The following is a 22,854-nucleotide window of genomic DNA, read 5'->3' on the forward strand; positions in this document are numbered from 1 at the left end:
ATAACCAAAACTGATCTCTTTTTCATGTTGCATGTCACTGTTAAAAAAGAACTCAATTGGTAACGTTATGCTAACAAAATCCCGTGTCATCTAAATACTTTGTTATTTTAAAGAGGTAAATGCCAGCCATGCATTAATTTGTCAACTGGTGAGGAATCAACTGTTCATTAAAAAGGATCAGTAGAAAACTGCAGCCTATAGCAAGACCCCTGGAGCTTATCTTTTGCTCAGCTATTGAACACAGAAATTCTTTTTTTTTTTTCTCTTCACACCAAGTATTATCAGTGCACTCTATATTTTTATTCAGGAGATTCTGGAAATTAACAACAGTTCATGAAATTAAGATCCATTTTTTCACTAGTCTATATTATGGTAATAACTATCAACAATATGAGTTACAATATATCTCATTTCAGTGCCTCCCCCCATACTGAAGTTTTCTTTCTTTTTTTTTTTTCTAGCAGGTTTGAAAATGCCCTGAAGAACAAGACAGATTATAAATTTAAAACAACAAAAAACAACCCCAAAACCCTTTAGAAACATGGTACATATGATCTTACAGTGATACCTTCCCTTAAAAATAAAATAATAATAAATAAATAAAACAAAAATCACAGCAAAGAGCCAAACACACAAATAGGTTAATGAAAAACTATAATTTCTCTTCTACTCTCTCAGCAAATGAAAAAAATTGTTTTCAAAATTATGCAAAGTTCAGTAACAATCATTTCTCTACCACGTTTCAGTAAATATTTTCCCTTCCCAGTAAAAACCTTCAAGCAGAACTTATGCCACATCTCTCTTGTTGGATGGTTCCAAGAAGTCATGAGTGGGGACACTAGGAGAATAAGGATGGGTGCAGACTGCCATAGAGCTGCTGAAAGACGATGGCTACAGGGAGCCACTCAACAGCCCAGATACCACTCCCTTGGCTAACCTCTCCCCTCACAGATCTGGCCAGGATTACAGCAGTCTTGCTTAGTCTGCTGATAACCAGCAACATCTAAGGCATCTAAAGGAAATCTGCAAGAAGGCTGCTAGCTCCTTGCTACTGTCTACACCTCTGGGCTAACAGCATCCAAACATTTTTATTTGAAATGTTTTAACTTTAGAAGTGAAAGCGTGATTTGGAAAAAAAAAACACAAACCATGAAAAAAACAACCCAAACCCACCAAAATCAGAAAAATTCATTAATACAGCAGTTTACATTCCAACTGCTAAACAGTAGCAGGATACAAGGTGGTCCTTGAACTTCACTCCCACTCAAAAGTCTAGATGCTTCTTTAATAGAAATTTTATTTCAATACACTTTGATAGGATGGTTCTGGTTTTAAAATTCAAATGGAATGAATGAGTAATATTGGTATCAAGTGCCCGTTATTTATAGTGCCTTCATGTAAAGATATTTTACATGGTACAATGGAGGAAGAACAGATTTTCCATGCAGGAAGTGCCTCCAGCATTTCACAGGATCTGAGGTATTCAATATTTAGTTTTCTCCACTTTTAAAAAAATTAACACTGAATATGCTTAGTACTATCAATCACCCAAAAAGGTGTACAGCAAGTAAGATTAGAATTTGCCAATATTTATAAAACAATATATTGGTGGGGGGTGGGGGAGGGTGTAAAATCAAGCATATTGATGGAATGGGGGAGGGTGTAAAATCAAGGATATTGATAGGTACAGAAAGACAGAAAAATGTGGGTAAAATTTCAAATTTGGAGAAAGGAGGGTTTAGTTTTATTTCTGTAATCAGGTGTCCCTGCTAAGATGTCTCTGAAGGGGAACGTATTAATCCAAGTAACTTGGCAATTCAGCATCACTATCACAGTAAGAAATAAATTTAGGAAATTATTTTTATATTTTCATTTTATACCAGGAGGCTACTAGAATACCTAAATGACGCATGAGTTGTTATAAAACTGAAATATTTTTATCTAGCAGTTGTCCAAGCAGCATGTAAATTACATTACTTTCTTTTTTTTCCCCCGTAATAGCATGATGTAAAGCAACACCATCTGAACTGTTTCTATGGGCTCTATCTTCAATAATTTGTTAGAATAAATTGCTTCTCTTAACCACAGGATTACAAGACAGCAAAAATAAAAACAACTTGACAGGCAAAATTTTGTTTTGTAGACCCCAAATAGTCTGTGTTCCTTCTTCCTAAACTTCAACAGCAATTAACAGCAATTTTTTGTGACTTGAAAAGAAAAATACTCAATTCACTCTTTTCATGAAATGTTACACTTGAGCACCAAATGAACACATTAATTCAGTGAGACATTCTGAAAGAGATGGAGAAGTATGAGTTGGCAAACTGTTTACCTTTTAAATTAAATCACTGAAAATGAAATACACTACTCTGCACTGTGCTAGCTTTAACCTTCATGCTGAGTTTCAGGTAACCCAGACATTTCATAGCACAGAACTTGAAGATGAAGTGTTTGCTATAAAATATTTGTCATATAAAAGCCAACCATTTCCTACTGACTTATTTCTCTTCTCTTAGATAGTGATATGACAAAAAAATGGAAAATGAAGAAGAACTGAATGCTCTTTTCTAAGTGCTGTATACATAAAACATCAACTGCAGTCTTTTCCGGTAGAAAAAACAGAGGATTTGGATTCATAATCTGAAGTACTCTGTAGTCACCCTTAGTGTGCAGGTAACAGTGTCAGTAAAGAGGCGTGATGTGACTAGAAGTTTTAATAATTATGCCAAGTGTGAAATTATTTTTATTTCTTGCACTTCAATTAAGTTACCTATTTGAAAGCTAGATTGTACTAATTTTATCTCAATGGCTATTTAAAGATCACACTTCTTTGAGTATTGAACTTTCCAGTTATGATGTAACATCATGACCTTAGAGGACACAGTTTCTTTTATGTCTTTAGAATGCCTTAAAAACAGTGTTATAGAATGAAGACATATGGCTATACATATAAGATTTTTGAGCCCCCTTCCTGATTTGAACACAATACAAACAGATCCTTTTCTTTTATTTTTAACCATAATACAGCACAAGCATGTCTGCCAAAATGATATTAGCTACAGTTTTTCCTAAAACTCACAAGGTGAAATAGTATATGAAAATAACTCAATAAACAAGTCAAGTCCACTAAGAGGGTTGAAAATTAAAAACTACTCACTTTGAAAATCAAGCATAATATAGCAGCTATTTTTAAGCAGCTATATTACATCACCCAAAAATCAAATTAATCGAGCATTAATGAAAGCAATCTTTAACTTCAATTTTTTAATATATAAGTTCAAGATTTATATTTGCAAAGCTTTTCTACTTTAATAAATGTGTTCCAATTCTGAAACATCTGAGAGTCATAATTTTCTACTAATTCTACTTAAAGACATTGGATATCAAAGCTTAGTACTAAGAAATATGACTTAGCCCACTGCCCCAAAGGCATTAGCTAGAAGTTTTGCTTTCTTCTCTGCTTTCTAAGTCACAGCTCCCTATGACAGCATGACTTTGACAAACTAATCTGATGAAGGACAGTTTCTATGAGCTACTAAACCCCATAAAGTACAAAAGCACATATATCTGCACTTCTGATTTCAATGCAAGGCAAACACGTACTTAAATTTTAGCATGTCTTGAAGTGCTTTGAATCAGGACACAAAAACATCCAACCCTAAAATGAAATTACTTCCTTCCCTACGATTCTTTTGGAATCATCCTCTTCCAAGCATTCCATATTTCTTCTGTTACTGTCTATATACAAGTTAAACAGGAATTGTTACAGTTATGTATTTTAAAATACGTATTTCAAACACAGCCAGTACATTAACTACTATAATCACATTTGCTATCATGGCAATAAAATGTACATTGAACATATACATGCAACTTGTGAATTAATTCCTTTAAACCATTAATATGATTTTCCATGTGTGCCTAGAATTACTGGTAGTGCTTTTAGTAATCTGATGGTACAGGGTATTTATTGGAATAGTAGTGAATTTGGAAGAAGTATGAACACAGGCCCTTTTCCAGATCTGAAAGACGCAGGAAGCTTCATTCCTTGTTTCTCTCAGTCCTGAATGCTCATCTGTGAGTCAAGAGTATCTCACAGTTTCACTAGATCACAACAGCAAAATACATACATTAATGTATATATGCAAATTATGTCATGCATTGTGTATTGTAGTGAGCATAGGACAATAAGTACTGAATTTTGAACTCATAGTCTGTGTTGTAAATGTGACAGATTATGGTAAACACACAGGTCTTTTCTTCAGGAAGCAGAAATAGCTCTATTGAATATGTCAATAACCTTGAAAGAAAATTATGTAGCATCAGGCCCTCTGAAAAACACCAGCAAAATAAGTGGGTTTTTTTTCCACAAACAGCTGTCTCCTCAAATCATTCATCTCTCTCCTCCCTAAACCAGTAGCAGCTACCTTCCCTCTTTCCCATAGAAAAATACATCCACAAGTTAACAAGAAATCTCGAACACCAGGACAGTATCTTAGATACTTGCACACATACTTCATGCCACAGAGACAGTAGAAAATAAGTGAAGAAGAGGAAACAGAGGATCCAGTACTGGAATCTTCATGGAAATGCATTGGTCTGGCAACCTCTGTCCTTAACACGGGAACGTTCCCCTCAGGGAAACTTCCAAGGCCAGCTTACCACTCAACCATGAACTCTGAAATATAATATAGGACAGCACTGCTTTCTTGACCTATGCATATGAGAAGCCTTGCAGCCCTTTCCCTTGCTTCTTTCTGCCAAACTTGAGGGGGACTTCCTTGAAAAAACCTTATTCCTCTCATGCTCCTCCTCCTCTTACTCCTCTTAGCCCTTTCCATGAGAAGTTCAGCACCTCCATCATTTGGTCTAAAAAGCAGCTTTAAAAGGGTACTTGTGTCTGAACATATACAGGTCCTGCTGGCCCAAAATGGCAGATCAACTTTTACAGTAAGGAAATACCTAAGAGGGTTTACACATCAATTGCATAATGTGAAACCCTTAAGAGCAAAAATATTAAAATACAAACTCTAATTTGCATGGCTTCAAATTACTTCACATATATACATACACACACCCCCCCACCATACAATGCTTTACTTTATAAACTCTTAAAAAACAATAAATATTATAATCATAATACACAAGCTATATTCTGGTTTTTTATTTGCAATAAAATCTTTTCCTTCTATCTATTTTAATCCTAAAATAGTTATACTGCAGACTGTCTTAAACTCTTCACTATCTTCAGCAACAGGCAAACAAACCAGACATGGATAAAAAAGCAGCTATGCTAGCAGGAAAAAAAAAAAAAAAGCCATCTGCGCTGCTAGTGCAAAGGCAGGATTTCCACTGACATAAGTGTGAAAAAGGTAAAGTCCCTAGTGAATAGAAGTTGTAGAATTACAAGATATATTCCAGAAGGCAATTTCATGTACAAGCTAAATGCTGTCTTTGGTGTTGTCATATGCATACACATGTGTATACATGTATATACAGATAAATATCTTTTAAGATACATATATGTAACATTTATAAACTTTTAAAATATTTACATACACAAAATAATCTACAATTTAGCTTAGTCACTGATAGGTGAGAGGAACATTTACTTTCTTGAACTAACATTTGGGCATGAAACAAGCTATGACAGGAGAAGCAACTCACAGATTTCAGTTGCATGGGATAAAAATGATGAATGATGTTGCTCTCAACATTTTCTTCTAGACAGAAAACTTATTTTAGATCTCTGTATTGTTCCTCCTATGCAGTTGAGGAGTCATGGCAAAGTCACTCTCTTCTAATCTCAGAAAAGTGCTGTATATTCTTTCCATACGGGGTATCCGATGTTTTAAAGGAAAGCAAAGGGTATCATGGAGTCAAGTCAGCACTCAGCGGAAAGCTACCTTATATTCAATCTCTACACACTTAGACAATCACTGAGTTCAAGTCTTCGGTGGAAGCGAAGAACCATTTCTATTTTGATATGTCCTTTATTGGGACAATGTCCTTGCAAGAGCATATTTAATTAGATGTTCTCTGTAACTCAGTTATTAAAACCTACTCTTCAAGTGTTATAATCTGCCCAATGCAGAAGTAGCAACTGACATTTTAAAGACACTACAATACTCAAAAAATTAGAATAATAGGTCCAGTAAATACTCACATATTACTACTTAACCATTAGTCTGAGAGCAACATTTCAAGAAGTGATGAAGACAGCACCAACAAAAGCTAAATGTAAGAGCTCATCTTAAATGAAAAAGATTAAGCTATGTTTCTATGCAAAAGCATACAGAGATCCCTTTGAAATCAAGTATTATGATCGTATGAACCTAGAGTGAGCTGGCTCACAGAACCAAACCAGTCCTTTTGACATTAGGAACCTGACAGGAAGGCAGTAGTTACAAAGACTTAAACTGTGATAGTGAAAGTATGAATTCAAAAGATCCAAAGTACCTGAAGGGTAGCTCAGACAAAAATCTATTTCATGCAAGAAAACCATAGTTTGAAATTACAAGTCTAAGGATTTACAACTACATATAAAATACTTAGCAAACCACAAACTAGGCTGATACATGGGAAGCATGCTTTAAAATTACAAAATCAAACAGCTCAAATGTTAAAAATACAGTTCAAATTCTGAAGTTTTAAATAAAATTATCTGCAGTTTAAAAAAGAAGTACAAAATATATGATGAGTATATGACATTTATACATGCAACAAAAGAGAATGAATACATTTCTTGTCTTCACTCAAACAAAACATGGATAAACTGAAGGAAGAACACTTATACTTGCAAGGACTACTTATAGACTTTGACAACCATTAGCTATGAGCACTGAAAGATCATTAGTAGAAAATATACATCATGGGGATTGTACATATGAAACTTAATACATGGAGTCTTGCAAGCATTGTTGTAGTATTTTCCTTCAGTAATTAAATTATCTCTTCTGACTTGATTCAAAGCAACATTTACAAAGCAAATTATCCTTTTCATTGCTTTATTAGTTCTAACTTACTATACTCAAATGTTTAAACTGACACACTGAAAATAAGGTTTCCAACCTGAAAGGCAAATACAGACCCTTCTTTGTAATTGAAAAAAGCTTACTTGGCCAAAGCAGTATTCTTTCCTCTTTTTTGTTCATTTTATACTAATTGGCTTTCTGTGTATTAAATTTATCAAGCATTAAAACTAGTTTCTAGTCCTATATACATAATTTGTTGAAAGATCATGAACATGAACTGTTAAGATAAATTGTCTCAACTGAAGGAAAATAAGTGAAAGGCAAAAATACATTAAAAATATAATAATTAGAATTAATATAGATATTAGAGTCTTAATCTATTATTTTACAATTGTTAATTATTTTCAGATTCACTGCTACTTGATGACAATATATATGCAATAATAAATACTTGATTTCCTCACTTTTTAAAATCCTCATTCAGCTGAAATTCTGCTTTCATTTTGCATTTTCCCCTGTGTCAAATTCTACAACTTTGATTTGAACCTGATCTCCCTGATTTCTACTGCAGTAAGCAGGAAAATTATGCACAAAATTTGATAGTTCTCATTTGTGGTTTTTTTCTACATTACTCTCCTCTAGTCATCCTTCCTCCTCAGAGCTCCAATATTTTGCATAGCAAAGCAGTGGATGGTATTTTGTGAATCTGCTGTAGTAGTTCTAGGTCATTCTGTAGAACATGGTGTCCTCTCGTGGTCTTGGAGGTTCCCTCAATCTGAGAGATATAACTGAACACCAAATTTAGTGCTGATATCAAGGGAGGTATCAATTACAGTAAAACCCTCTTTCAATGCCACTAACATTTGGAATAAGCGTATCACCTTCACTAGCCTCACAGTATTGAAGATATGCAATGAATAAACATCATTCAGGTACAGTCCTGAAGGATATAAAAACACATAACATCATTTTCCAATGGCTGTAAAATACAATTTTTAGCCATTTGAACATGGAGGACTACGTTTTACCAACTTGTTATTTGAGCATCTGATAACACTGAGGATCTGTTAAGGATATAAAAACCATAGATTGACATAAACTGCATAAACTGTTGAAAATGCTCTTTAGTGCTAATTTATGATTGTATTGATTAATCTAGAAATGGGAAGACAGTGGTAATTGTATTAAAAACAGTATAACTAGTATCAGAGAGAAAAAAAAATCTGTTAAAATCTAACAGCATATCTAAAAGGGAACGTGCTTTGATAGCCATTAAAGTTAAAAAAGCAGTACTGAAAAAAGCAGTATTGATAATATCTCTTCTAATGATTATTACCACACATTTACATGTGTAACATCCTGCACAAATCCCTCATCCTAAACTGGAGTTCTACTGAATTCCAAGACAGACATTCCCACATGAATTAATTAATTTTACACTGAATTTTAAAACCTTTAATTACTTCAACTTGCTCTGTCATGGAAAGGACAGCCATCTCAAGGCCATTAACCCATCTCAGTCAGTCTCACAGTGCAATGTGTCCCAAGAGGCTACTATTTCTGCTGGGTCTATAGGATAATTTTTCCTGAAGCATGATCCACCATGCTGCACAAAACCATGCACTATCCCTAAATGCAATAAACACTATGACATGGTACAGAAAATAGCACCACTAGAAGGAACAAAAATTGCCCTACACTCTCTGCTGTAGAAATAAGCTCCTGTGTGATAACAGAGGTAACCTTTTGCAAAGCTGATGTGAAAGCACCACTTTGCAACTTGCAAGATATTTACAGCAGGTAGCCAGAATTATAATCACCCATCAACCCCATTATACAACTAGTTTATGTCTCATCATAGGAGTCTTTCAGGAGTGCAGTGGATGGCACCCATTTCTCACTGTAAAGAAAAGATACTTCTCTGAGATCTGATATGACAAAAAGTGATGGTGTGTTTATGCATGATTACGGTAGAATTCTGGCCCAGAGCTAAAGGACTGAAAGAATAAGTGAGGCAAATTTTCTAATGAGTTGCTCCACTGATAATTTTGTATGCATCAATTGTGCAACTGAAATTGTAATTCAATTAGTATTTAAAGCAATAAAGGATGAAAGACTATAAAAAAAAAAGCTTAAAAAGAAGGCTTTCGTAATTTATCAAAGTGGCTGATACATCACTTCAAAAAAGGAGAATTGGTTACGTAACAAAGAAGAAACTGCATTTTTTCTATTCCAAAACTATCCAGTAAAAATGAAATTTAAAATGCACGAACTTCTAATCTATGAAAAAAAAGCAGAAAAGCTCTCACAAGTACTTTCATTTACTTGGTTATCAGGCAATGAACAACTACATTAAGTTTGGACTTTATGCCAAGCAAACAGACCTACAGATTTTATTGATAAACTCCATGTGTATTTATATTACCACCACTTATTCCAGATTATGTGCATTACTACTCATTTCATACACCAATCACTACAGTTGGTTCTTCTTAGACATTTGCCACAAGAGCTCAGTGATACTAAGGGGAAAAAAAAAAAAAAGAGAGAAAATCCCACACAAAAGCTAATAAATTTGATTAACACTGGTTTAGGATAGACATTTTTAGTCATAAGAATGATTTAAATCTCAAATATTTTACTTATGATAGTTAAATAAATTTTTCAGATCATTCCTACACTGTAAGGAAAAATAACAGATTACCTCTCAATCCTTACTGGATTTGTGATGTATATTCCAATGTGTATTTAAACTCTTAAACATTTTAAAGTTTTGGTAATTAAGGATTAAACTACATGATACTACATATTTACTACTTACATACTATAATATTTACTGTTATTTGTTGCAAAATCCCTATATAATAGGAAAACACAGAAATTCCCATTTTAAAATGGCAGAACTAAGAGACAAAGACACAGACTATGGAAAATAAGCACCAAAATCCCATTAAAAAGCTGGTTCAAAGAATATACAACAGTTGGTGAACAGCACAGGAAATTTAAGGAATTTAGACGATACAGAACTATAATGAATTACTGACTAGTGTTAACTGCTGGCATTTATCAAGAAGCATGGAGTAGAGATTACAGTTTACACAAAGCTGTTCAGTACATTTTTTGAGATTTTTTGCATTTTTCTATTGTGTATGTCATCAGTATTTTATTTAATAAAAACAGTGAGTGGAAAAAATCAATGCATTAACTACATTATCAATGAATCTGCAGCTGATCAGAGCAAAGTTTGTATAAAAATAGCAGGTACTGTCTAGCAGGTGTAAAAAATATTTATAATAGTCACCTATTTTTTGTTTGTATGGATGGGAAAGGTTTTTTCCCCAACTCTTACTGATACTATGAATACTTTTAAGTACCTTGTTTCCAATGGCCTTTTTGGGTGGAAAGTTAAAAGTCCTCACTTGCTGGTATTTATTCTGTAATTTATGATGCAAGCTTCTGAACTCCGCGTATCTTCGATAAACATTCCATTCATCATCCTTTATCCTAATATAAACCTGCAAAATATAGACACAGAAGAAAATAATTTAAAGATAAACCACTGAACAAATATAACCCCTTTACTCTTTAAAGCTTCACAGCTTAACACCTTCACATTCACGATGCAATGGAACCAGAAGTTCCAGGATCCCTTATCCACAGATATATCTCTGACTGTACATTTGTGATTTCTGTTGTACAGGTCATTAATCTTATTCTCTCCCTTCTTCCCTCTCCTTCTCTTTTTATTATATTAATCAAAACAAACATAGTTTGCTCATTTTAACATGATTCTGGGGCAACCGTAGTAGCGGTTTTTTGTTACCATGGTTTCCAGTATATTCTACTAGCCAGTGACCAAAGGAAAAAGTAATTTAATACCACTATAAAATTGATTTCTATGTACTCAACACAGTTTTTCAACTTTGTAAATTAGTTTTGTAGCATCAGAATTGCAAAACATAATTTTATCCAAAGTATGAAACCCAATTTACTTTCTAAAAAAAGTTACATTGAAAACTAAACTAGAAATTTTATTGTTTGGAAAATAAACACAGCTCATTCTTTCTGCTTGTATAGGACATTAAGTATAATTTAACACAGCTGTAGTTTTTGTAATTCTGTTTGTTTGTCACTCAATTATTTCATGAGCATATTACCAATTACATGCTAAATATTCACATTCTCTAGGAAGATTTCATGCTGAAGTAAAATACGCTTACAGAAAGCCTGAGATTTCATTCATTGCTAGGGAATAGTCTTTCCCCTACAGAAATGAACCCATAGTTTAAAAGAATGCTGAAATAGCACAAGACAGAAACTATAAACCAAGCTTCAGATCTCAAGATCCAGAGTGATCTTTTCCTTAGCTGCTTCTGTAGAATCTGTAGCTCATTCATTCTCATGTGTGTTAGTATCAGCATTTTGCACCACAAATTAAGCTGGAACACTAGCGATGACACTGCACTGCCTTGGTTCTCTAACAAATCCCAGTAATTTACTAAGCTGTAAGGCAAGTATCAGGAGAATGCTTATGCAAAAAAATCAACACCAACAATCATCACAAAGAGAGTGGGCAGTAACAACTGTATTTTTGCAAATACTAGGAAAAAATTAAATTTGGATTTTGATGTGGCCGATACCAACACTGAATTGTAGGTTTTCCTGATGCGAGTATTTCCCATCATTTCAGTAAAATTCACTTAACATAGTAAAAACTATATTAAATAGTCTTTATTCACCCAGCTCTAACCTCTCTCCCTGCCTATACCTGCTTCAACCAGCATATTGTTTGAAATTTTGTATACATTCCCAAGATTCATGTTTTAGCTTCCCTACCGGGGGCAGGGATGACAAAAAATATTTTTAACCAAGTTATTTAATACAGAAATACTCATTTAATTAATCAGTTATCTTTGCACTTGTGATTTTGTGCATCATGCATTTGAATATTACCTGTTAAGCTATAACCCAAAGTTAAAATAATTAAGGAATCCAGTACATTGTAACTGAAATTTTTACAGACTGCAAAAGCATAGGTTAATTTCTTAGGTAAAACTATTAAAGAATTTCTTCCTGTTCTTCTGTGTACATAGATATTGATTTCTTTTAGACAGTAAGAAATGAAAATGCAGCATTTGGAGCCCTTTGCCATGTTGAATTTATTGACAATCATATAATAGTGTATGAAAGGCATATTAAAGTTCATTATGTAGTACACATTTAAAGCTTTATTATCTCAGCAAGGACTACTATTCACAAGCCAAGGTATTTCAAGACACTTAATGCAAATACAGTTGGGAAATCAAAGAAACTAAATCCTAAATATAAAACTGCTTGGATAAACATATTCTAGTCTGGTCATATAAGGCATATAGTTATCCTCATTTAAATCAAGTATAGATCATACAATTTAAGCACAGGAACAACAAAGAACTATTATCTTTGTAGACGAAATTTTTAAATAATACCGAATCAAGCAACTTGAGATACATGCTTTTAAATGTCTTAAAAGTAATGAGGACTATTCCCATCATCTTCAATGAGTCCATAATTTCATTTGTGATCTTTTAACAGAAAATCAATGAAATCTATAGCTGACAAATACACTTTTGTGTACGTTTGTCCCAAATGATCATGCTGCACCCTAGAGCGACACTACTTTCTACTACTGAGAATACTGTAATATAAGACATATAATTACAGAACAGTATTTTAAGACCATGTTATAGAAAGCTGAAAGGACTACTCTTAGGCTTATTCTCTGATCAGTTTAAAAATCAATTCCAAATCACCACATTTCCTTTCAAATGCCCATGTTTTCCTGAAATCATCCACTTCCTAACCTAATTAAGTAATTTTCAGGGTAAGGAAAAAGAACAAACCAAATCAGAATCACCACTAGAACGCTTATTTGACTGTAGATAAAATATTTACTTTAATATTCTCTTGCATATAAATAGTTAATTAAGTAGCTTTTTCCCATAATTTAGGAGCACTTTCCAGTCGTGTCTCCTGTGTAAAGATTGATTGGTAACCATTTTGTAGCTGTGATTTACAGCAGCTGAAAGGAAAATTTCAGTTAATAAGTATATATCATGAATTAGCCTGTTATTTTCTCATCACAAAGATGTTTGAAGCCTAAGATTTGAAGAGAAATAGCAAAACCAGTAATAACTTAGTATCTTGTTTTTCAGCCAACTACCCAATAACTTAATGTTACTGAAATGCTGAAAAACTTCTGCGAATCAATTTGAAAGAACCAGTTTAATGAATGTATGCTGAAATGAATAAATCCTACTCCCATGGTACTTGGTTTTTCAGCCAAAAGTTTCTTTAATAGGTTAAGGAATCTTCAAGCAGTTCTGAATCAATAATGCTGTTAACAAATCCTGGTGACAGACTAGTAACTATTGACACAGTTCATCACTACTTAAGTATAAAAGCCCGAGGAGAAGAAAGGACAAAGGCCAAAAATCTAATTTGCTCCAGTTCCAGTGTATTTTCACAGATCAAATGCCTATAATCAACACTCATTCTTCAGGTCTGCAGAAGTCTAAAGTAGGTGCTTTTCTCTTTGGATGCAAAACATGGATTGGTATATCCAGGATTCACTTTTTGGTTCTCTCTCAAGCACCACAGGCAGAAAAAGACAACAAATGGGATATCAGAGAATCTTCTGTGGCAACGACATTCATGGTTACAGAAATACCAGATTAAGCATCAGGAAGGAACTTCCTATCCCAAGTTACTCCTGAACCTTCCCTACAAATATGGCTCACATTTCCTGGTAGGATGATCTGAATACATAATGAAAAATGAATTCTAGCCAGAGAACTCTGTGGATGGGAGCCATACAAATACAAATGTGCTGTAGTTAAAGTCCCTGTGAGTCCATGTCCCATTCCAGATGAAAGAAAAATGTCAGAAGGGGAGAGAATAATGCTAATGGAAGGTAAGCAGTGAAAATCTACTAAACCACATATAAAATTCAATGGCACAAGGTGTAAGAGAACTCAGAACATTTCAGCAGCAGAATACTTCAGAGGAGATAATGAATACTGAAAAAGTTTGTAAAGAATCTGTCCTATGATGGGCAAGGTCATAGTTTTTCTTACAAGCATGAAAAAAAAAAAACATATGGGCAGTATAGGGAATGCAAAAGAGACTGATGTATACCAAGGGAGCTACTGTGACATTTGCCACCTAACTAAGCATTTGGGGTGTGGGAGGTGGGGAGAAAAAAAGAAGGGTGATAAAGAAACTATTATTTCAGCATTACTGTATCTCTTACTGTATTACTGTATTTCTAACTTCCTTTCCCTCACTAATAAAAAAGGGTTTTCTGGAGATCCTATTCTTTGTTACATACGCCTTTCAAAACAATGCTCAAGCATATGACAACAAAAATAAAAATTAGCAACTGGCTTGGCAGAGACAACCCAAACAGCATGAGTACAAAAACATAACATGCAAATTGACTGGTAAAAGTTTTCTTTACATTTGCTTTTAATTAACACTTTAAATCATTTTGGAGTACCACTGGTCCACATTTTTACCTTTGCACTTCAGTAGTCAGTAGAGCAAGAAAAAGGAAAGTAGACATTAACTAGTAGAAATACTTTTATTTTGGTAGATTTTTGTTCTTGGTAAAGAAGCTATAAAATGCTTCTCTAAGATGAGAACACTTGCTTCTGATACAGGAATATCTGCTTAGATAGAACAGATTAAGATAAAAAAGCATGAGAAGATTAATAATCAAACCTGCTCATGCTAACAGAACAGATATATCTTAAGAAGCGTATTGCTGGCACTCAGCAGGATAAGCCAATGAATGAATGACAGTTCTTAAATGGATTTTATGTGTCTTCCAAGATGGGCAATTTGAACATTGAGGGGGAAAGGGAGAAGAGACTGTACAGGGAGGGAGACATTATGTGCTTGACTTTGCTTCTCTTTTTTCCCCCCAGACAGGACAAAGTAAGCTTGGAACAAATGAAAAATTAGATAGAACAGACTGCTCACTCCATACACCTAAATTGATACACCTGTTCTAACGCTTCATGGGGTTAGAAAAGCCAACAAAAAACATGCAAGGAGATTATATGGCTAAATTCAAACTGCAAGCATTTCAGCTTTTCTCGTTCTTATAGGCAGAATCTACCACCAAAATCTTACATCTCTTTCACCCCTTGCTTTTGAAATGGTCAATATAAATAATTATATATTGTACTATATAATCATAAAACAATCATAATTTCATGCCAGGTTCAAAACGCAACACTTGTAATATCCCCAGATCATCTTCTAAACTACTAACATTATCTTCTAAAATACTTTAATCCCACTGTGATCCACGTTATCTTTTATCAGTGTTAACAGCAAGGATATTTTTTATTTTATCCCTACAAAAAGTAATCTATTAAACAGCATAAAAAGACATCCTCTTCTGCTACAACTACAGAGAGGGAACAGCAAGCACAAAACAGGGACTTCTAAAACACCAGTTCAGAATTACTGGTGGAGAGCTGGAAGTACTAAGAGAAGACAAGATTTCATCTGCATTAAATGTTCTCCTCAATGACCTAATCCAGTTTATCACTGTCACTGCCTTCATTATAAATTTCCCATTAAAAAAAACCCCAAAAACAAAACAAAAAAAATGTTTAAAAATGTATCTTAATTTTCTTTATGATAAAAAGGGAGAAGAAACTAAAAAGAAACAATTTCAGTGCTCTGAACTATAAACTAAAACTTGTTAACATCAATAAAATTTATCTAGTGATTCTCCATGCTTATTGAGTTTGGTGTTACAGATATTACAGAAGCCTGGAACATTCAGTGCAACAACTCCCAAATAGTTATTAACTTACCATTTGCTTAAATGAATCTTATAACCCACCATATTTCCATAAAACAAAACTGCCAGTAATTTTGTAGAGTATTGCTAATGTAATCTAAGAAAAATGACTGAGTAGTCCTTCTGTGGAAAGAAGAAAATGCATTCATTTTAACCAGAGGAGCAGACATGTTCTCAGATGAGCTTCTGTAACTACTACTTGTTCTGTTTCTCAAATAGTGGTTTATGATGATAATAAAGTTTTTTAAATTCTGAAAAATAACTCAACTTTAGTGTACACCTTAATTATTCAGGAACAGTAAATTCAAAATATTTTGATCAAAATATACAATTTTAGAAATCACTGCTTTTGTCAAAATTATCTCTGCACTCAAAACATACAGAAGAAGTAATAGGTATGAATCCAAAGAGAAAGTATAGAGCAAAAAAGGAAGAAACAGTTACATTTCTTAACTTCAGGACAATGGGATTCTGTTTAGAATATAAATTCAACCTAAATTCTCCAAAGGTACCTTTGAAGTGTGAGAAATGAATACAAATGCAAGTTATATTTTGACACAGCTGCAGGACAGCATTTATGGTTAAGTTCTCTCTTTGAAAATGATCCAATTTAAGAAGTTCTGCATAATAAAAAACAAACGGAACAATAAAACTTCTCAGCTGTGATATGAGCAGCTTTTTGTGTGCCTTTCTACATACAGAGACATAACAGGAATTAAAGTGATCAAGCTTTTATCTCAATAAGACCATTATATCTACTTGCACAAAGACTACAAATACTATTTTTTGTTATATTAAATCTTCTCCCTTTTGATATTTGTTTCATAAAAATGAACAATGCAGTGTCAAATATACAAGAGAATGCGCATCAACGCATGAAGCTTAAAACCAGCCAATATTGTTTTACTAAACAGAAAATGTCATGTATTTTAGGCCTATCCATTTGATTACATACATGCACGGTTCACTGTGTTTCTGTAGTCACAGTTCTGTTTCTATTCACCAAAACAGCACTAAAGTGACTGGACACTAAAGAATAAAACCAGTATGCCTACACTTTTGCTGGATACAATCAATATCTTTTTCATTTTTAACACAAATCGAATCAGCACAGAAGATTTCACTCAATAACATAATTAGGTCCTTTTGACAGTGAAATATTACTTAGAAAATCCAAAAATAATTAACACCATTTCACAAACATGCACTTTGAACTCATACAGTCATTGCAATGCAAGACAACCGCTGCAGGAAGTTTCTGCAGAAGAGAATATAGGTAAAATGACATAATGTTGGCTTTTTCTCCAACTTAGAATATGTTGGGTGCTCTGGCCAGAGAAAGGAGAATATCTCACCACTCAGTTTTAAGATAACTACTTTTTATCTTGGATATTTATTGGATGTAAATTCTTTTCTTCTTTCTGTAGTAGACAAAAAAAGATTTGAAAATTGAAATTCTGTTTTTATTTTCCTTGTACTTTTTGCGTCCAGATTAGCATTTCTATAAGCAAACCAATGTATTAAGTTTTATTACGGTTTTCTTTAGACAAATAGATAGATAATTACAGAAGTCTCCAAGGACTGATCTCGTCTTTGTATAGTCCCTCCATCCCAGCTACTTAAAAACATTTCTACTTTACCTACTCTTATGTTCCTCTGACACATCCTCAGGTCCCATTATGGAGAAAGTGGGATCATAGAATAATAGAATCATAGACTGGTTTGGGTTGGAAAGGACCTTAAAGACCATCCAGTTCCACTCCCCTGCCATGGGCAGGGACACCTTCCACTAGCCCAGGCTGCTCAAAGCCCCGTCCAACCTGGCCTTGAACCCTTCCAGGGAGGGGGCAGCCACAGCTTCTCTGGGCAACCTGTGCCAGTGCCTCACCCCCCTCACAGGAAAGAATTTCTTCCTCATATCTAAACTAAATCTACCCTCATTCAGTTTAAAACTGCTACCCCTGGTCCTATCCCTATATTCCCTGATCAGGAGTCCCTCCTGGGAGGCTGCTCTAAGGTCTCCCTGGAGCATTCTCTTCTCCAGGCTCAACAGCCCCAACTCTCTCAGCCTGTCCTCACAGGGAAGGTGTTCCAGCTCCACGACCATCTCTGTGGCCTCCTCTGAACCCACAGGAGCAGGTCCATGTCTTTCTTACGCTAAAAAAAATTATTGCATAAATAGAATTGTCTGTCAAGGTGACATAAATAATCTTGTATATTACGAACCATTTGATATCAAATTCTGTGGCTGATGTAGGGCCTATGCATTTCACCTCACCCTGAAATTCCTCTTTCAGTTTTCTGGTATAAGATCCTGCCCCATAACCTTGGTCATCAACAGCAAAGTTTTCACTGAAACCAAGTCATGTCACTTTGTCATCAATTTCTTTTTGACCTTTTAGGTCAACCTCTAGCACAACGTTTTTGGCTTATGCACCCTCAAACCATCTCAGAATGCCATGAGCCATATACTTCTCTCAAATTCTCCCCATCATTCTAGACCCTTTTCTTCTCTAGTTGTCCTGAGCTGCTCTGAGATGGAATATAAGTCTATTTCTTTCTCCTTTTTGCCTGCTTAGTCCTGCAGCTACTAAAGTAATCCAATTCCTCATATATCAGGGAAGTGAAATTCAACTTACTTTTGCAATTTTTTGCCTACTTTTCAACTATTTTAACTGTCAATCCATTGACTTCCATCTTTGATGAAATACTAAGGCTATGCTGGCTCATGTATAAATTAAAAGGGCAGCAGTCATATCTGGCAGATTCCAGACTGTGCTTTCACTGTTTCATCTCTCACCCAAAGAATTCAGTGGGCACTCTCCCCCTCAAAAACTCGGTGGAGTATTAGATACGGTTCTCCTCCATCTCTTTTATGTTGTTTCTGTGAAAATTCTTCCCTCAGTTTAAGCAGGAGCATTGAGGTCCTGTGAATAGCCCTTTTATTCAAAACTATACTGCTCTTCCTTCAGAGAGAAAGTGGAGAGGTAAAATAGAACATTCTTTGAAGTAATATATAAAAATACTGTGAGAAAATATATCAGTTAATATTAAACAGTAAGACTGAGGAGAGCCAAAGGAATAAAAAAGTTGTAAGGAAAGCATTCTTATTGATGATAATCTTAGGAGAGTTCTATTCATATGCAAATAGCATTAGCTGTGTCTGATTAGCATGTTTATCTTAAATCTTATTTGGTATACGCTAAAATGCTTACTGCTCTGCAAACAAGGCAGATCTGCAAGTAGACATTTAAATATTGATATCACTTTAAGAATCACAAAGTCTCGGTTTCATTATCTTAAGTGTCAGCCATTGGTAATTATAGCAACAAAAGGCATGACTAATAGCATTTGCTGTACACTTCACAGGAAAGTGGAATCCTTATGTATGTAGAGAATAACAAGATACTCTACAGTTGAGAATTACGATAAAGTAATATTATTGCAATAATTATCTTGCTTCACAGACACTAAAGAAACTGCAACTATCACCATCTAGAGGTAAAATGTAAATGCAAAATTTTTTTTTAATTCTGATCTGGATTCTGTCTTGATCCATGTGAATACACTAGACAAGATGTTATTTTCTAATGATAGGCTGACTGAGCAACATCTGCCTCACAAAAAACATGGACATCACACTGCACAGATCCCAAACAGGAGTGATCAGAAAGCAACTAGTTAATTAGAGAAGACAGGATGTTTATATGAGGAGACATTTGTCAGCATGACCCTGATTTTACAGAGCTGCCTAATATTTAATTTGTTTGTTTCTTAACTACTACTTTGTACAAAATATGTTAGCTTCTTCATATGTGGCTAGGTCCTTTAATGTCTACAACTAATCAGTTTATCACTTACTAACAGCCATCACAAACCTTGTAAGAGAATAAAACCTTGAAGCTTCTTTTTAACTCAAAGTGGATAACTGTAATTGTTCTGATGTTCTCACTAGAAGATATTGTTACAACAACAGACTGAGCTCCTGCAGAGCCCAGATAATTTCATCCAGTAAAGTCTAAATAATCCTTGTGATTTGTTGATTCATAATAAGGACATTAACTGGTCATCTAATTTAATCTTTCTACTCAGGTGCAAAATTTATTATATTAGTAATCTGTTAGCACTAATGAATGGCAAGACAGTAGTTAAGAGCTAAACCTTAAGCAAAACAAAGCTGAGAAAGTATAAAGACAAGTGATGTGCTTCTGAAAACATCAGAATGGGTTTGCCATGCATAGAAGATAAATACTTGTGGAAGGAAAGACATTTCATAATCATACCTTTTATATCCATTTTAGGACCAAATTAGTCATTCCTAGCATAGCATTAGAAGGGCAACTCATGTTTAGTTAATCCTACACCATCATCTCCAAGTTTCTTCCACTGTACTGTTACTGTAAGGCATATTGAGTTCAACAGTTCAGAAAATTCCTTGGTGAATTATGAAATTATTTCTTTTGTCACACTTAAATATGACCAAAAAAGTATAGTGATATTTATGCAGAAAAGCTGCCTATTTTCCAAAATATTGCTATCTTTGTGTTTGGATTGATTTTTCTTCAATTTAATTAGCTCAATTATTTTCTGAAGTCGTAAACTTTCAGTATTCACAAGCTCTGTGGCAAGATGTCTTGCACTCCAATTATATGTTATGGAGAAAACCACTGTCACATACTTGTTCTGAAACTGCAAGCTAGTAGTTTCAATGGATGCTCCAATTTGCATTCTGAAAGAGTTAAAAATCTCTCCATGTCTTTCCATGATTTGAAAGATTGCTATCATATTCCCCTCCAGTTGTCTTTTTTTGCAGGCTGAGAATTTCTAATAAGCTCCTCAAGTGAAAAAGCTTCATTTTTCACCTGTATTCATTCCAATTCTGATATATTTCTTTGGAGAGGACTAGAACTGCACACAGATAAGCCAGACATTATATACAGCATAACAGAGTTTTCGGTTTTTCTATCCCTTTCCTAATGATTTTTAACAGCTTGGTTTTTAGACCTCCCTAAACCGTTTTAAAAATTGTGTCAGATTAGCTACTTTAAAATCTTCTGGTACCCAAGCCAGAAGCTATTTATCAGTCAGTTTTCAGCTATTTCACCCTTGAACTGATAGGTTCATAGTCTTTCAAACTTATTTGAGGTGCTCTGCAATTCTTTCCACCCTCTTTTGGTCATTTCCAAGGCACTTGATACATACACAGTAGTTTATTTTCTGCTAGAAAATATGCATTTATGAGCAAAAAGGGACAGAAGAGGCACAGCAATTCTAAAGTGCATCAACAGTAAATGTGACATAGCAAATCTCCACTGGCACACTGTCTTACTCCATCAAGTGAAGTGATCCTGAGATATACAATTTCAAATCAGCAAAGGTTAATGAGGTGGCTCATAACAGGAGGGGAGGAGAGGACAATCTCTTTAGCTTTCTAGTAATAGAAAATGCAGGAGAAATCTAACCATGTTAGAAATACATTTACATGAACTGCATTTGGAAAAGCAGCAGTCAAGGTCCATGCCCTTCTGTAACACCTTAATTTTGCAGCAACATCTTACCTTAATAGCATTATGCATAGAATCTAATCTTTGGGCAGGCTAAGCATCTTAAGGCTAGTTTCCAATTAGTGTTAGGTACAGTTGTAAGTATTTAGCATATCTAAAAACAGTGCTTACCCAAACCCAAAGTTTCAAACTCTGCCTTTTCCAATTGGCACACTAGCTTTCTCAAAGTTTGCTTGACATCTTTTTCTCAGAATTAACCGGCACAACCAAGAGCCAGATTTTACATCTCAAGTTACAGTTACTCAAGTACTTTCAGAGAAAACTGAACTCCAAAAGATGTGGGTAATGATCTCAATATCAACATTTTGCACTATTCCTACTTTCCGTTACATTGATATACTACAATCAATTGATACAAAGAGTTTTAATTTTCTGCCATTGGAGGAAAAAAAATAATAAAACAGCAAAAATAATGTTTATTATGAATAAGAGGACTCTCAGAAATTAGCTCAATCATTTATCCCAATTGTCACTCCCAATCCTTGTCTGTTCATTGCATACTGGTCGCCTGGTAAATATCCTCTTCCACAATTTCAATATTGAATCAAATTCCCTGTAATCAGGGGCACATGTTTTGGCAGAGATTTAATAAGATAAATGCACAGTGCTGTTATTGAGGCTATTTTGAAGTTTTATAAATTAATGCTTTCCTGGTAGCTATAAAGTGCAGAACATATATTCAGCAAGCACATGACTACATATTGGCTCAGAGATGTGGCAATCGTTTCAAGTGTTTCATCACAGGGTATATCTATTTAAGAAAATTTCTTCGCATGCAAAGTGACAGAAAAAGTTATTTTCTAGAAAGATACTCTTCCCAGTCACACTCCTGTTACTGAAATCAAAAACTGGAAGGAATGCTATTAATGTATTCTTCCATAAAGAAAGATCTCAGCAGGTACCAAGATCAAAGTTTAGTAAGAATTCTAGAAGTTTTAGATCACTTCTACAGGTAAGTCTTGCTTGCTTTTTTTCTAAATATAAAAAGACAAAGTTGAGCAAATACTCCACTGTTCACCAGAAGAATACTTTGATATTCTGTGTTGTTCTGTAACAAAAACCAAACTAGTCTGACTACAGACAGTCTGTATCTATTCTAGATGGATGTTTTTAACGATCCACATTACATATGTCCCATAAATCACTAGTGTGAACACATAATGAATAGAGCATATTCAGAAGAATTTGTACATTTTTCAAACACATATATCACTAAACAGAATTTTTTAGACTATGGATACCCAACATTATGGGTATATATTGTAGACAAAGAACTTAAAATTCTGAAAGTTGTCTTTTTGTAAATCTAGAATTTTCAGTCTTTTAGAATTTTGCAGTGATATTTTGCTTTCTTTTTTCCTTTCTCAAGAAGCTTAGATTTCAATCACAAGTTCTTTGTTTTTTCATTGATGATGAGTAATGGATGAAATCTATTAAAACCCACTCCATACCAGCACAA

At 34.3% G+C, this 22,854-nt stretch overlaps 1 protein-coding gene across 1 annotated transcript in view; it reads right to left on the reverse strand.

The window, feature by feature from the left end:
• Positions 1-22,854, reverse strand: part of SNX29 (sorting nexin 29) — a 125,130-nt gene that overhangs the window by 38,653 nt on the left and 63,623 nt on the right. The window contains exon 19 of the mRNA XM_026859141.1: positions 10,349-10,489. Coding sequence (XP_026714942.1) covers positions 10,349-10,489 — 141 coding nt within the window. The remainder of the gene's footprint in view (positions 1-10,348; positions 10,490-22,854) is intronic.

This window comes from Athene cunicularia (genome assembly GCF_003259725.1).
Source record: "Athene cunicularia isolate RWA chromosome 14 unlocalized genomic scaffold, athCun1 chr14_part1, whole genome shotgun sequence".
Lineage (NCBI taxonomy): Eukaryota > Metazoa > Chordata > Aves > Strigiformes > Strigidae > Athene > Athene cunicularia.